General features: G+C 50.1%; 1 protein-coding gene and 1 long non-coding RNA gene across 2 annotated transcripts in view; one reads left to right on the forward strand and one right to left on the reverse strand.

Moving 5' to 3' along the window:
* PFKP (phosphofructokinase, platelet) overlaps positions 1-16,364 on the reverse strand; it is a 54,344-nt gene that overhangs the window by 37,356 nt on the left and 624 nt on the right. Inside the window, 1 exon segment of the mRNA XM_010836403.1 lies at positions 7,697-7,770. Within this exon segment, the coding sequence (XP_010834705.1) occupies positions 7,697-7,770 (74 nt within the window).
* The window catches only part of LOC104986009, a 6,162-nt gene continuing 3,000 nt past the window's right edge, over positions 13,203-16,364 (forward strand). Inside the window, exon 1 of the long non-coding RNA XR_824989.1 lies at positions 13,203-15,598. This is a non-coding gene — a long non-coding RNA (uncharacterized LOC104986009). The remainder of the gene's footprint in view (positions 15,599-16,364) is intronic.

A 16,364-nucleotide genomic window follows, 5' to 3' on the forward strand; every position in this document is an offset into this window, starting at 1 on the left:
TCTTTGCATGAAGTGGCCAAAGTCCTGGAGTTTCAGCTTTAGCATCATTCCTTCCAAAGAAATCCCAGGGCTGATCTCCTTCAGAATGGACTGGTTGGATCTCCTTGCAGTCCAAGGGACTCTCAAGAGTCTTGTTAACACCACAGTTCAAAAGCATCAATTCTTTAGCGCTCAGCTTTCTTCACAGTCCAACTCTCACATCCATACATGACCACAGGAAAAACCATAGCCTTGACTAGACGGACCTTTGTTGGCAAACTAATATCTCTGCTTTTCAATATGCTATCTAGGTTGGTCATAACTTTCCTTCCAAGGAGTAAGCGTCTTTTAATTTCATGGCTGCAGTCACCATCTGCAGTGATTTTGGAGCCCAAAAAAATAAAGCCTGACACTGTTTCCACTGTTTCCCCATCTATTTCCCATGAAGTGATGTAGTCCACTGAATTAGCTGATTTCTTTTATACATAAGATTTGAGACCAATTCTGCACTGAAGCCAGGTAAGATGCTCTGTTCCGTTCAGGCTAGGCTGCTTCTTTTCTAAAAGAAAAGTGTTGCGTGGGTCCTCATGTCTTCTCAACTTGGCAGTGCTTTTCCTAAATCCTAGATTCTTTGGGGAGCAACACAGTTTGAATGGCAAGCCTTTCAAGGACCAGAGGAAACAACTGCTAAAAAGCTTACCCAGCTTCAAAGTATTTCCTAGATACTGTAACCACCTACATTCAGAGGCTTCTCCAGGGATCCCGAGCAAACACCCACGTTTGTTTCCCACAGAATGAAGCTTTCCCAAGTCAGTTCGTCGTTAATAAAGCTTTTCGTGTATAGCATTTGAGAGCCAGCACACAGGTCGGCTCTGAACTGCTCAAGAGCCAGCAAGTCCATGGTGCTGGACCAGCTGTGGGTGCCAAAGAGGCGGGAGGGGACAGCTCTCCACGTGGACGGCTTTAGAGGGTACAGGAACGACGGTTCTATTCATCCACAGGAGAGTCAGTGCCGAACCTGAGACCACACACTCCCCACACCCAGGCCCGGGGCCTGAGAGGCCCCACCAGGTCCTAAAGGCACGGACACTCCAGTCCAGAGGACCAGCCATCACCCCTGCTTGCTGACTTCATGGCTTCAGGGAAAACGCCCTTGGCTTTGTCCTCGGTGAGATGTGATCAACTCCAAAATTCTCAGCAGCTTGGAACGCGACAGTCACGGCACAGCCCTGCACTTTGTGCTTTTGAAACCCGATAATAAACCAACGTGATTTATTGAGCCCTCTGGCTCAATATTATATTTCTAAGCCAAAGCTCGTAATACACAGTTCCTGGTAAACCAAAAGTCATGGCAGGATGAAGCCAGCCCTCTTATCTCAGTGACTTCCATGCTTAATTAGTGATATCAGTGGGTGGGGCGGAAGCAGCGGGAGACATGATCATTTTTGCAACTTGAGCACTAAAATGAGAGCTAGCCCTCGGTGGTCCGAGGCCGCGGGAGCGATGCCAACGGCGCTCAAGCCAGGTCACACACGAAGGATTCTGCTCGAGCCTGGCAGGGAGCAGCATGTGGTTACAGAGGTGCCCCTCGTGGCTCAGACGGTGAAGAATCTGCCTGCCGGTGCAGGACACTCGAGTTCGATCCCTAGGTCGGGAAGGTCCCCTGGAGGAGGGCATGGCTACCCACTCCAGTACTCTTGCCTGGAGAATCCCAAGGACAGAGGAGCCTGGTGGGCTACGGTCCATGGGGTCACAAAGAGTCGGAGACGACCGAGCGACTAACCCTTTCACGCTCAGGACTGTGATGGGTCATGACTCCAGGTGGGCACAAGTCAGCCTCCTGCCGAAAAGGTGGGTTTCCAGCTGCATTCCCCAGGTCACCGGCCAGCTGGACCAACTGGCACGGGGCACGTTGGCCGAAGGGCCAGGCGGCACTGCCTCCCTCTCAGCCACCCAAAGAAGCTTCTGCCTCCCTCCCAGCACCACTGTGGCTGTTTTTAGTTAGTGGTTAAGGAGTTCTGTCTTTAAGGAAGTTAAAACGCAGAAACCGGAAGTGTAAAAACCTCAAGGAGACGAGACAATGGGACTCTGGTCACCTCCTTGGCCTTCAGGGAACTGTTGAGGGGGCAGGCAGAGGCAGAGACCATGGATGAGAGAAAAGGACAGGCGTGTCCCCAAAGCTGAGCTTCTAACCTGCTCTCTGTGCGGGCGGCGGCGTCACCATCCGCCGTGCCCACATGGCCCGGGACCACAGGACACCATCACAGCCACCTGTGTCCCCCTCCCTCCAGCTTCGAATCCCCTTCGGGGTGAGCCCCCCGCTCAGAGCTCAGCCTGGGCTTCTGGGCAGGTCGGCCCGCTCTGTCCCCCTGGGAAAGTGAGCTTTGTTGCTGTTTGGTCACAACATGACAATTCTCACTTGAAAAACTGTGAAAGTGGACAGTTTCTCATATCCAAGAAGAAAATAAAGTGTCAAAGGGAGGCAAGGAAGGGAGACAAGGCTCCTCTAAAGCTTGTTCATGCTCCTACAACATCTGGCTGGGAAGCTCAGGCCCCAGGTGAGTGCAGTTCAGACTCCAAGCTGGTCTGAGGGGCCTTGAGCTCTGGTGAGAAAGTCATTCACTGGACCTCCTCTGACGGCCGGCAAGATGAGAACATTAATTCCTGGTCTTGCTCCGATGTCACTGTTCTTTTCTAGTTCAAAATCCTGACTCACCTAATGCACTTAGAATGTATTGTCTGTAATAATAAGATTAGCCACTTTAAGTGAAGCTCCACTTTCAGCTTGTCTTCAATATGTGGAGGATGATGGGTGAACCCTGATATTCACAAATGCTGGGCTTGAGCAGGGCAAGCCGCTAAGAGTTCCTTTAAAGAGGAAGACTCTTGCGCTAGTCATAGTTAAAGAGCTATAACCAGAATGGTGACTTTTTTTAATCTTCGGTAAAGTGTTAGTCCCTCAGTCATGTCTGACTCCTTGTGACCTTGTATATAGCCCTCTAGGCTCCTCTGTCCATCTCCTCTGGGACTCTCCAGGCAAGAATACACGAGGGGATAGGCATTCCCTTCTTCAGGGGATCTTCCCGACCCAGGGATCAAACCCAGGTCTCCTGAATTGCAGGCTGATTCTTTACCATCTGAGCCACCAGGAAATCTTTGGGAAAAGTGAAAGTCACTCAGTCGAGTCTGACTCTTTGCAACACCATGGACTATACAGTCCATGAAATTCTCCAGGCCAGAATACTGCAATGGGTTCCCTTCTCCAGGGGATATTCCCAACCCAGGGATCGAACCTAGGTCTCCCACATTGCAGGTGGATTCTTTACCAGCTGAGCCACAAGAGAAGCCCAAGAATACTGGAATGGGTAGCCTATCCCTTCTCCAGCAGGTCTTCCTGACCCAGGAATCGAACCAGGGTCTCCTGCATTGCAGGTGAATTCTTTACCAACTGAGCTATCAGGGAAGCCATCTTCGAGAAAACGAGCATCTCATTTTGAGCTTGTATATTAAATGAAACATAACTAGACCATTTCCACAGCCAAAACCAGAGCAGCAGGCAACATACGGACTCTCCCTGCTCCACTTCTTATCCACCTAGACCTGGGATGGTCCACCCTGAGCACTTCACTGCCTCCAAGAAGCTGAAGGCACCTGTATGTTTCTAAGGAAAAGTCCTATCTTAAGAAGGAAAACACGCAAACAAATCTACAGCGGGTTAGGTGGAGAGAATGAGTTAATCCACACCCCGCCCCATCCCTCCCAGAAAGCGCTCAAGGGCTGGCATGCACCACACGTAGACACGTCTCAGACTTATAGCAAGCTTGGTGGCAGCCAGACAGAACATGTCCATGCCAGACCCTCAGCAGAAATACCAGTGTTTTCTGGTCAATACACTTCCCACATGCTTTCTGCCCAAGAAAAAGCCAAAGCACCTTCATTTCAATAATTGATGTGGACCTGTTTAACTGTTTTGATGTTGGCAACCACCAAAGTTCCAGCTAAACTTAGAAACTCAACTAGGGATGGAAAAATATGTTGGATAAGTTACCAAATGATGCTTTAAAAAACAAACTCATTCTCTAAATTTGAGCCCCATTGGGTACAGGACAGTGGTCCCCAACCAGGGCACAACTGCTGACTTCTGGAGACATTTCTGGCTATCACTGCTGTGGACTGGGGGTGGTCCTGGCTTCCAGGGGGCTAAGGCAGGGATGCTCTAACCACCATACACAGCCCAGCCATGCTCCCCACACCTGGATCCTGCAGGTGCCCACAGTACTACAGCCAGGAAGGAAGCCATGTCTGTCGGGACATGACCCAGACAGTGGATGTCCACAGTCCTGAGACGGTCCATGAGGTGAGTCACCCGAGCCCCCGATTCTGCACCGGCCACAACCAGCAGAGTCAGTGGCACCTGGAACATGATGACCCCTGCCTGGTTTGTGCAGAAAGTCCTTCCAAGCGCAGAAGGTGATGGATGAGGAAACAGGCCCAGAAGGTGAGCATGTGGATCTCCCGTCACTTGGCTACAGACATAGGCCCTCAACCGCTCCCCCTAGCCTGCAGGTCAGAGATGTGTGGGACTCAGAGGCTGGGGTTTTCAGCAGTAGCACAAATGTCCCAGTCACCTGGTGCTGTTGGCAGCATGAACAGGCCTCACCTGCATCCTGGGACAGTCAAGCTAGGCAGCGGGCACTGTCACAGGCAGCCCCATCAAGGACTGCTGCCCAAATGAACTCAGGCAAACTTGAGAGATTTTTGAATTCAGAATTACAGGTGCACAGTCCTCACACCTGCAGTGAGGGATGACTGGATTCAGGGGAATGGTATTGATACTATTTGTGCCCAGGCCCTGGATCAAGGCCAACTGAGAACTCCGATCTCAAGTGAGCCCTGAGGGGAGGCTGACCCCAAGGACTCCCTTCCACAGGGCTGGAAAGAACAGGCCTCGTTCACCAGAATTGCTCTCCTTTTGGGGTGGGGGAGGGGTGGCATGAGAAGCATGGCATCACTTCCAAAGAGGAGATTTTGGTTCATCTACACCCACCTATTTCTATTTCTTTCTCTATTTTCTCCCAGAATGTAAGGCCCTCAAGTTCTGGTCACTCATAGTGCCGACCCTGAAAGGCAGCACTCAGCTGGACAACGAGACGCCCATAAAGTGATTATTATGAGAATCAGAGTCACCAGTGCAGCTCTGCCCAGGGTTCTCTCTGACTTCTTCCTGACTGAGGAACTGCAGAATGCCCTGGTCCTGTGAAGGGGGTCTGTTCAGACTCAGGAGGCCTTACAGCCCTCCCAAGGGAGGGCAGGATGCTGAGCTCCCAGGGGCCCACCATGCCCTTGCGCCCCCTCACCCAGACCCCGAGAGGTCATGAAGAGCTCAGCCCAAGGGCGACATCAGGAGGACCCCGTTACCCATGAGGAACACGGCTTCTGGGTGTTGAGACCCCTCCAGAGAGACTCCACACATTCTTTGAAGGAAGCCCAGGTGTGTGGAGCCCCAGGCCACCTGATGTACCTCAATTCCTTCATTAAGCAAAGTGCAAAGTCTGGTGGGTGTACGTCTGGATACACCAAAATATCCCCTGAATACAGACACAGCCGCAGGACATGGTGCCAATTAGAAACAAACACACAACGAAAACCGTCAGCCTGAGAAGGGCGACTTCAAGTTGACCAGTTACAGTGTGGGTTCCAGTATCCACACACCCCCTGCCCACCATCCCACAGTCACACCAGACACAGTGCGGCCCCTAGCTGAAGGCAGGGTGTCACTGGCCCTCAGGATTAAGCCCTGCAGACGCGGGATGTTGAGCAGCGTCCCTGGCTCACGAGATGCCCCTCAACCTAGGCGGACCCAAAACCATCTCCAAGGCAACAAAGCCTGGGGGTGAGACACGCCCCCATCACTGCTTTGCCGTGCACACCAGCTCCTGTCCCAGCCCCGCCAGGGACTGAGAAGTGACACAGAGGAAGTGCACTGCCCACAACCCCTTGGGTTCTTCAATGAAGTAACTCAACTGACTTCCCTCACCTCCCGGCAAGGCAGTCTTAAAGATGCCAGGAGGGACGGAACTGCACCCCTCTACCACCCACCAAGGTAGGAAACAAAGAGGCCAGCTGGCCAGGAATCAAAGGCTTCCTGGGGAACATGCTGGAACCGGAAGCTGGAGGACTGTTCATCTCCAGTGAGTCTGAAACAACATTATTACATGTAACAGAAAAGCCAGATCTGAGGGGGCTCTGCCCCCGGGACACATTTAACCGTCAGCCCAGGCTGCGGGGCCCACACTTAAGTTCTAAGGCACGCAACCCCACCCCAAAGCGAAATAAAACAAAAGGTCAGTGGGTATGAGCAGAAACAAAGGAACACTTTGGCAGGACCCGTAGGAGAACCATCCCTTTTAATTTGGCCGGATGCTGTATCTTGGGATCACAGCAATGATTTAAAGTATAGAGCGGCTTCAAATACTAATCTAGGGCTTGCTGTGTTCAGTTCAGTTCAGTTGCTCAGTTGTGTCCGACTCTTTGCGACCCCATGAATCACAGCACGCCAGGCCTCCCTGTCCATCACCAATTCCTGGAGTTCACTCAAAGTCATGTCCATCGAGTCGGTGATGCCATCCAGCCATCTCATCCTCTGTCGTCCCCTTCTCCTCCGGCCCCCAATCCCTCCCAGCATCAGAGTCTTTTCCAATGAGTCAACACTTCGCATGAGGTGGCCAAAGTACTGGAGTTTCAGTTTTAGCATCATTCCTTCCAAAGAACACCCAGGGCTGATCTCCTTTAGAAAAGACTGGTTGGATCTCCAGTGTGTTAGGAGAGCTGAAAAATGGGTGGTGATCTACATGTATTTCAGTGCCATGAGAACACGAGGCAAATGATGAGACATGAGGTTGATGGAATTTTACAGACATAGAAAACTGTTACAATGTAGTGGCAGATAAAACATACAGTACACAAAATATATTTGCTATGATGTTAATAATGTAAATGTTTCCTTCCAGTCTTTAACATACATAATACTAGGAGGAATCAGAATAAAATGCTAACAGTGATTTGGGAAGAATTAAGCAATTTTAAAAAACCATTCTCTAATTTCCATTTTTAAAATTTAAAAACTAATGATAAGCTATTTTTTCTAATAGTTGTTGAAATAAACCATGTGGTCGAAGCTACAGGTTTGCCTTCCCGACAAATATAACTTACTTCTAAGCTGCCAGGACCTCAAAAGCAGGATAATCAACCATCCCTGCTGTTTGCTTTCAGAAGCTCCGTTTTGAAGTCAAGGCATAAACAGACACTAGGGAGGTAGCCTGGGTTTTACATTTATGATGAAAAGTTCAAAGAGGCAGCTTTCTCCCATTTACCTTAATGTCTATTCACATTCAGGCTGCATTTTCAGTGAATATATCTATAGGGATGGGAACTACGAATAAATACAACCAGCTTGAGATCCTTATTCTACTAAGTTGATGTCAAAATGGCATTTTGAGCCGTATTTCATTTATTTATTAGGAGCCCTGCTCCCTAAGACAAATCTCACAGACGTGCATCTAGACTAGGGGGTGTGACCCCAACATCCCCAGCAGGCTCTCCTGGTACCTGGGCTGCCCTGCTGGTACCCTGTGTGCCCGTCACCCCTTGCTTGTGGTCGGCAGCCCCGGGCAGGCATGAGGCCCACAGAGAAAGTGGGAAGAGACGTGACACTGACCTCATAGATGAAGTACACCTTGGCGCCCACGTATATCCCCATGCGCACGACGGCCCGGACAGCAGCATTCATGCCTGCAGAGGAAGGCAGACAGTCGTTACTGATGAGGCCCTAGTTAACTAACCATGTCGGTGGGAAAACTGGGCACCCCTTCGGAAGGCTCCTCTTGTGAACAGTGGTCCCGACGTGAACCCCCAGGACTAGTGAAGGGAGCGGGGGACAGGAGTACAGAGACCACTGTGTCACAGGCTGGACTGCAGGGAGCATCACAACGGAGCCGGGATGGTTGTTTTGAATTTCGCTGCAAACACACTCGGGATATGGGCGACCTCAATCTGATATGAATCTGCAGGTGATTCCATCCAATTGCAGAACGACAGAGAGGAGAGATGCTTTCTTATAGGTAGTCAAATTCAAAGAAAACAGGCCTGAAGAGGCCCATTGGTCTGCAGAGGAGAAACTATCACCCACTGCCAGTGTTAACGAATAAAATTTTAATCAGTGGCCTTAAACACAAAACAAATCACACAATCCTATTAAAAGAAAGCTCAAGTTAAACCAGTATACTATAAGTAATATCTAACCAAGATAAAATCTAGGCCATTTTTCATATTTCCCCAGAGCCTGAAAGGAAATTAAAAGTGCAAAGTATCCCTGTATAAAACTGCTACACTCCATTTGGATGGCATCATCGACTCAATGGACATGAGTTTGGGCAAACTACGGGAGATGGTGAAGGACAGGGAAGCCTGGTGTGCTGCAGTCCATGGGGTCACAGAGTCAGACACGACTTAGCAACTGAACAACAGAACCACATTCTGCTTTCCACTGAAGCCCCGTTTCTGGGCAGCCATCTGTGAAATGGACCATAATCTAGACCTACGTGAACAGGTCAGGATTTCGTGTCTCATCACCCCAGGTGATGAGTGAAGCCATCAGGAGGACAGTGAGAAGGGAGGACCATTCCTCTCTGAAAGGAGGGAACCCTGAGTCTCAGAAAACTCATATCCCCTGGGCCCCCGAAGGTTTCAATCTGAATCCTTCGTAAATTTAAATTTCAGAGTCAAACATCAGGACTAAAGGTGTTGGAGAAGGTGGCCCATAGAGTAAGCGGTGCTGTAGGTAAACAAAGCAACAAGTGAAGGCAGCTGGGGTCCCAGGGATACGCTCCATAGACAAGGAGACTAAGTTTGTATGTATTTGGAGGGTAAACTGGCTCAGAAGACGATTACAAATTTTCAAACTTCTTTGAACCAGGTCTGGAAATGTGGAATAAGACTGCTGCCTCTGAAAGGTGACCATTTTGAAAGGTTACCAGGTTCATGGAGCTGAAACCGCTGGAAATAAATCCACGTTAAACAAATACATGCATGTTAAACAAATAAATGCATGTTAAATAAATAAATGCACGTTAAATAAATAAATGCACGCTAAATGTGGCTGCCCCACTGCTCCCGGCTGGGCGCTCACACCCGCCCATCTCACCAGCATCAGGCCTCGACCCCACAGACAAGCGCGCCTCCTTGTTCCCTCCCCACAGACCCTGTGATTCCAGAACTTCATTCTGTGGCCCTGGAATCGAGCCTGACCGCCAAATGCTGGGGCCTCGCCAGCCCTTCACTGGGACGCCAGCACGAATGACACGGACTCCTGCCCACCCCCCCAGTGCCATCACTTCTGAAGACCTCTTGATGCTGGTGGCGGGGGTTCTAAAGGCAGGAATAAAGAGGACGTGGGAGATTTTAAAACATGCAAGGAGACAGGGCAGGAGGAATGGCAAGCGGGAGACCGTCAGAGGTGACCCTGGGGGCCCCCAAGTGAAATAAACACAAGCTGGGGTGACCCCTGCCCGAGAGGCTGGACCACCTTCATGCTAGCCCCGCCCCGAGGGGCTGACCCGGGATCACCTGGGAACCCGACCTGTCCCCTCAGCCTACAGCAGGCCCCGTGGGGCAGGGTCTGGGGAAGGTCCTGAGCACCCATTTCTAGCAAGCTCCTGGGAGAGGAAGCCCTGGCGTCTGAGAGGCTCAGTGCCCAGCCCCCAGGGCTTTTATTCGAGGGCAGTTAATCTGCTGCAAGGCGGGCTTTTCTCAGCAGCCCCCGTGGCCCCTTCTGACTGGGCCCTGAGCGGAGCCATGCTGCTTGGGGCTCAGTGATGACCACGGCTGAGTGCTCTGCACACCTGGGCGGGTGTGCCCACCGCGCCTTAGGGACCTGGTCCTCCTGGGAGCCCAGGGAGGGAGTTAGCCCCTGAGTGAACATATTAATAGCCAAGGGAACAAAGCGAGTAAAAGGCAAAGCTGGGGTGTAAGCCCTACTCTTCCCCTTATTGTAACTTAAAAACCATTGTACTGATAACTGCTTCTAGAAGGAAGGAAACTTAAGAGGAAAAAACGCCCATTGGGCCCGGTTTCTTGTGTAAATGTTTGTGGAGAGGCCGACTGTCCGCTTGAACTTGGGGCCCACAGGGCAGAGCTGCTACCTGGCACTGGCCCCAAAGGTGGGTGCCTTCTAGAAAGTGTCCAAAGGACAGAAGCAGAAGGCAACAGGAAAGGCCAGTTTCCACCGGCCGTCTCTGTGACACACGAGTGGGGTCCAGGCTGGGTTTGCTGTCTGAGGTCTCCTGGGTGAGCAGCCCCAGGTTCCAGGGCACTCCAACAGCTGTTTTTAGTAAACCTTCAGACACAGTCAGTTTCCTTCCTTTTCCTTTTGGTTTTGTTTTGGCAGCCAGGCCCCATAATTCAAACAGCCTCCATAACTGTTTCCATGGGAACCATCATCCTGCTACCAAGAAAGTGCCTTAGTCTTTGGAGAGTAACCTCTTCATCCCTCGCAAAAATTAGAACCCTGGTCCTCAGGGAATGACTGGACTTGTTACAGGAACCAAAAATAAACCTTGAAAAACCCAGGGAGCAGCTAAGAGGGAAATGTGAGCAAATTAGGTGTGATAGAAAGAAGGGATTGTTAGACTGTCTTCCTGCCGTGACAGATCCTCAAGTAGCTTACTAAAAGCATGGTGCATGTAAGACAGTCATTAGGATAACTTCTTTCTGATTGGGGAGGCCAGTGACCTCTAAGGGAGGCTTCTAAGATTCTGTTCTGATAAAATTTAAACTTCGAGCAATTTGTAAGAAATGAGGATTGTGTTGCTTCTAATAAAATAATTGGGGCTGTTTTATTTCTCCATGGTCTGAAAAGCCTAATAAACATCCTTGCTCGGCCCTTTTGGACCATGTTGAGCCGTTTCCCCTGCATATTTCTCAGGGCCTACAACCACTCCCTGACTAACTTCAACATTTAAATTCTCTTTTGAAAAATAAGATGCAGTGCTTAATCTTACTGGCTTCTCCCTGATACCACGGGGTTTTCACCTTTGTACCAAAGGGAGGACGTCAGCACAGGTCAGAAAACAAACTTAAAATGAAGTTTATCTTGCTTTTGCTACTACAGCCCTCCACAAAGCTTCCCTGTTTTAGTAAATCAGGTGTGGGAAGGACAAACAGTCCTCAGAAGGCGTCCCTGTGACCAATTACCAACCTCGCCTTCTCAGCACCCTGCCATGTCCAATCACCAAGCCCTGTGTCAGACACCAGTGAGACCAGTCCCTGAGGGGTGTCGACTGTCTGTCCATCCAGGACACCTGAATGGGTGTTTCTCTCTGCCGGCACTGCTGGGCAATCCACTGACACCATGGTGGACCTGCTAGCCTAGTGGGCTTCCCCCGTGGCTCAGCAGTAAAGAATCTGCCTACAATGCAGGAGCTGCAGGAGACACCGGTTCAATCCCTGGGTCAGGAAGATCCCCTGAAGGCGGGCATGGCAACCCACTCCAGTACTTGACTGGAGAATCCCATGGACAAAGGAGCCTGGCGGGCTACAGTCTACGGAGTCACAAAGAGTCAGACATGACTGAAGTGACTTAGCACGCACGTGGTAGCCTAGTGGTTAGGATCCCAGGTTTTCACTGTGCAGGACCTGGGTTCAATCCCAGGTTGAACTGAGACCCCACAAGCCATGTGGCAAGGCACCAAAAAAAAAAAAAAGTGCATTTGATTAGTGAAGGCTTAATTCATCAAAATGACTTCATGAGAAAAGACAGCCAGAAGACAGACTAGTCACCTCCATCTTGCAGAAGGAAGCAGTCCATTCTAGGTGAGGTTCCAGGAGGGAGATTCAGCAAACATCTGGGTACCTGCCAGGTGCCCCCAGCACTGCACCCTGGTGAATGGACACACGTCCTGGACCACCGCTTCCCACTATAACCACGTGGCCCAGCCAGCTCATCTCAGAGCCCACTTGCTCGTGTGTGAAACATATGAGTTACTGCATGGAAACATTGGTGGCTACTGCTAAGCAAATGATCACTAAATGTTAGTTACTCTTTTTTTAATTTTATTGGAGTATAGTTGACTTACAGTGTTTCATTTCAGGTGCACAGCAAAGTGATTCAGTTACACATATACATATATCCACTCCTTTTCAGACTTTGTTTCCTTAAAGATTAGTACAGAATATTGAGTAAAGTTCCCTGTGCTATAGAGCAGGTTCTTGTTGGTCATCTATTTTATATATAGTACTGTGTGTATGTTAATCCCAAACTCCTAAGTTATTACCCGCCCCCCTCGTTTCCCCTTTGGGCACCATAAATTTGTTTTTGAAATCTGTGGGTCTGTTTCTGTTTTGTAAATAAGTTCACTTATGTATTTTTTTTTAAATCAGATTCCACACAAGTCATATTGTGTATTTGTCTTTCTCTGTCTGACTTGTTCAGTCACAAAGCCGTGCTTAGTATGATAATCTCCAGGTCCATCTGTTGCGCTGCAAATGGCATTATTTTGTTCTTTTTTTTATGGCTAACCCTTCCTATTAGCAGAAAGGCTTATACAGACTCCATCTACATGTTGTTGTTGTTCAGTCACTGAGTCCTTTCCAACTCTTTTCCACTCCATGGACTGCAGCACACAGGCTTCCTGTCCTTCACTATCTCAGAGATTGCTCACACTCATGTCCACTGAGTCAGTGATGCCATCCAACCATCTCATCCTGCCGTTCTCTTCTCCTCCTGCCCTCAATCTTTCCCAGCATCAGGGTCTTTTCCAATGAGTCAGCTCTTTGCATCAGGTGGCCAAAGTACTGGAGTTTCAGCTTCAGCATCAGTCCTTCCAATACATATTCAGGGTTGATTTGCATCAGCTTTCTGTAAACACTGGCTTACTTTGCTATAGGTCAAAAAGGACTCAGTTTTTCTGTTCAGTCTACCCTGTAGGTCCATTTCTCTACACTTTGATCTGTACCGGGCCCTCCAGAAGCCCTCAATTTGAGTCTAAGGCAAGGAGCATTTTCGGCATATGACACAGTCTTGCTTTGGGGGTGGGTACCTTGTTAAGGTAAGTCTGTGCACTGGCCTGAAACTTATTGTAGGTTAAAGTGAAAACCAGCTGAAATTTACAGACATTCCTTGTGATAATGAAAGCAATCCAAAGAATGAAAATAATAATTAGCCTTAGTCTTCCTCTGTGGCCAGGGCTGGGGGAGTCAGGAATATAGCTGGAGGATTTTCGTTTTGTTGAACAATCATATAATATAAATTCCATTGGAAATAAGCGCTTCACACTTTAGTCTCAGGTGTGACGTCAATTTAGCCACCCAGATGCTATCATTGTACACACGTATTTTATGTTCTACTTGCAAAGCTGCTTAAAAATCATCTGCATCATCTATATAATATCTTCTTTCTCTTTTGACTGGTAAGTAGGGCAGTTTGTCTCATGTTTAAGTATCTATCTGAAATTTTAGGTTATTTCCTTTAGATGATTACAGTTTACTTCTTCATTAATTTCATGAGGAAATCATTAAGACATTTTATACCAATTAAGCAGTTTATATATTTTAGTAAGAGAAATTTCACACAGTGATCCTATCTTCCAATGTACTTTGTTAAAGCACAGTCTTAAACTCCATTTGAGTCTTTAAAAATTTTTAACTTCTTTTGCTTCTAATCTGAGGGAAATTTTTTAAAAAATACTTCTTTATAATTTGAGGGAAAATATTTTTACTTGTGGCAAATTAATTACTTCTTCCTAATCTGCAAAATAGAAAGAAAAATGCCACTTGCCTTACTAATGAAAAGTTTGGTGTTATGAAAAAAAAAATCACCTGTGTAGTTTTCAGCAAACTTGGCTTCTGAGTATTAATTAGATGTTACAACCTTAAGAGCAGGGCTTACTGGAAAACATTTGGGATTGAGGCTGAACTTGGTTTAAATCCTTCCAAGGGCCACCTAAGAGCCTGTCACCTTAACAAGGTTACTTCTCTCCCCACCTCCAAAACCAAGACGGTAATCAGGCCAGGAGATGAAAACCACAAAGCTCCTAGGACATGAACTGTGCCCAGGAACCAGCAGCTGTAGCCTTCTCCACATGGAATTTTATCTTTGTTTCACATCTGAGTAGAAAACTATCCTGAAACTAAGACTTGTGGTTATTCTCCTTGGTCTTTAGCTGTGAGCAAACCTCTCTTATCTTAGGGAAAATCAAGTATGGATATCACACAGAGTCAAGACAAAATGGCAGAGCATGGAGGAGTAAAATCATCTCTAGGAATCACCTCCTCAAGGAGCTTAAGTCCGCTGCTGCGGAGACCAGCCCCCTGGTGCACGTAGCGAGGCGAGCTTTCTCAGAAGGAAATGCATGCCCCTGTTCAGTCAGGTCCCAGTTAGGATCGAACAGGAGGTGGCACTTGGCATGAAGTCCAAGAAGAAACAGATAACAGTCTCAGCAGGAGGTGGCACTTGGCATGAAGTCCAAGAAGAAACAGATAACAGTCTCAGCTCTCCCCAAGGGAAGATGCCCAAACGCCGGGCCACCAGGGGCTCTCCAGCAGGGACCACCCAGAGCAGCTGGTTCAGGGCATCAGGACAACTCCCATCAACCTGACCATACACCTACCAAGCCGTCTGACGTTGTCATATAATTCTGATTCTCAAAGTATGCTTTTCACTGAGAAGAGGTGTGGACTTACTGACCTCTATTATTCATAACTGCTCACAGGTGACAGAGATAAGTAGCAGGTAAGTAGCAGAGAAAATGCTGATTCTGTCTATTGCGTCATCACCTCAACTGCCTTTACACCAGCTACCAGGTAGCTGAGCAAATTTATGGAAAAGGATTCAAGTGAATGACCTACTTTTTTTTTTTTTTTAACAGACACAGCACCTTAATTCTAAATGACTTTGCAACTCTGACCTTGAAAGCTGGAGGATTAAGAGACCAGTTTCTTTTTCTGTGCCAGCATTTTATTCTTTTTCCAAGCCCACGTTAAGAGTCACTCAGGATGCTTCCTAACTTGGGTAGCCCACGTCTCGAGACGCAGGTGGTTTTTGAAGCGCGTTGACCGGGAAGCCCCTCTTAGCTCAGCATCGACCAATCCAGCACATCAGGTAAGTAACGTGGGATCTGTCATCAATTTCACTCTGCCATTTCCCCGCCCCCAGTCTTCACTGTATCACGTTTTCTCTCTTCACTGGGGCCACTTTACTAGAATACCAAATTAGACCAGCCTGTTCGGGCTCAGCGGACTTGTGGGGCGGGGGCGGTGACAGATAAGGCGTGCACCACCTTAACAGGACAGGGAGGGGCTCTCCAGGGACCCAGGGTCCCCTGGCCTCCTGCCGGCCGTGCTCTGGGTGTCCGGGGTCGGGGGCGCGGGGCGCACGGGCGGCGACGGGCCCGGCATCACGTACGCGCGCGGGGCAGGCGGGGCTGCGGCCACAGCTCCCCACCTGCAGCCCCCGCTCCCGGCCCGCCCCTCTCAAGGGCGAAGAGAAGGTCACCAGCAGCGTGGGCGGAGGCTAGGGCGCGAGCCAGCCGCTTAAGCATCCCTGCACCGCGTATGGTGAGATGAGGTGAGAACGAGGCATCGGGGCCTTTCAGCTCATCTGGACAGGAGGAAGGGGGTAAAAGAAGCCAGAAGCTGGCGTGGGAGGCGTCTCTGGCCTGCAGTCCTCTAGGTTCCGAACGCATGGGCAGCGCCCCGCTCCTTTCTAGCGGTTGGCTCGCCCCACCAGGGAATCTAAGAGGATCAGGAATCCCCGGGCCCCCACGTGCGCCCGGCGCTAGGGGCCCAGCCGTGTCATCTCCGCTTCGGTTGTCCGCGGGCCCCAACCTTGGGGCCCCATTTTCCCCGAGACCAGCTTCCAGGCTCGCGGGTCGAGGGCGGCGCCCGAGTCCGCGCTCCCGGAGCTGGCGACACCCCGGAGTCCCCGCTTCCTGGTCCTTCCCATCCAGGGGAGGCCGGCGGGGAGGGCCTAGCGACCCGCTTCGGTTTTCGGTTTAGTGACGAGCCGGAAGGAGACAAGAGATGAGGGCGGCGGAAAACCGTTTTTAAAATCTCCCAGCGGAAACGCGAGGCGGTGCCGGGCGGCCCGGCTACCCGGGCGGGGATCCCGTGCGTTCGCTGCCGCGCGCCGCGGGACAGCAGCGGGGACCCCGGCAGCGCCGCGCGGGGGTAGCGGGGCTGCAGACGCGTCGCGGGGACGCACCGGTGTGAGGAGTCTGGGACGGAGCCAGGGCGGCCGCAGCGGCATCGGAAGTGGCCGCGCTGTAGCCAAGCCCTGGAGGGGCGTCCGGCTTCATCCCGCCTCGCGGGAGCGGAGGGGCCTCGGGAAGCAA

This window comes from Bison bison, unplaced genomic scaffold (assembly GCF_000754665.1).
Source record: "Bison bison bison isolate TAMUID 2011002044 unplaced genomic scaffold, Bison_UMD1.0 scf7180017864063, whole genome shotgun sequence".
Classification (NCBI taxonomy): Eukaryota; Metazoa; Chordata; class Mammalia; order Artiodactyla; family Bovidae; genus Bison; species Bison bison.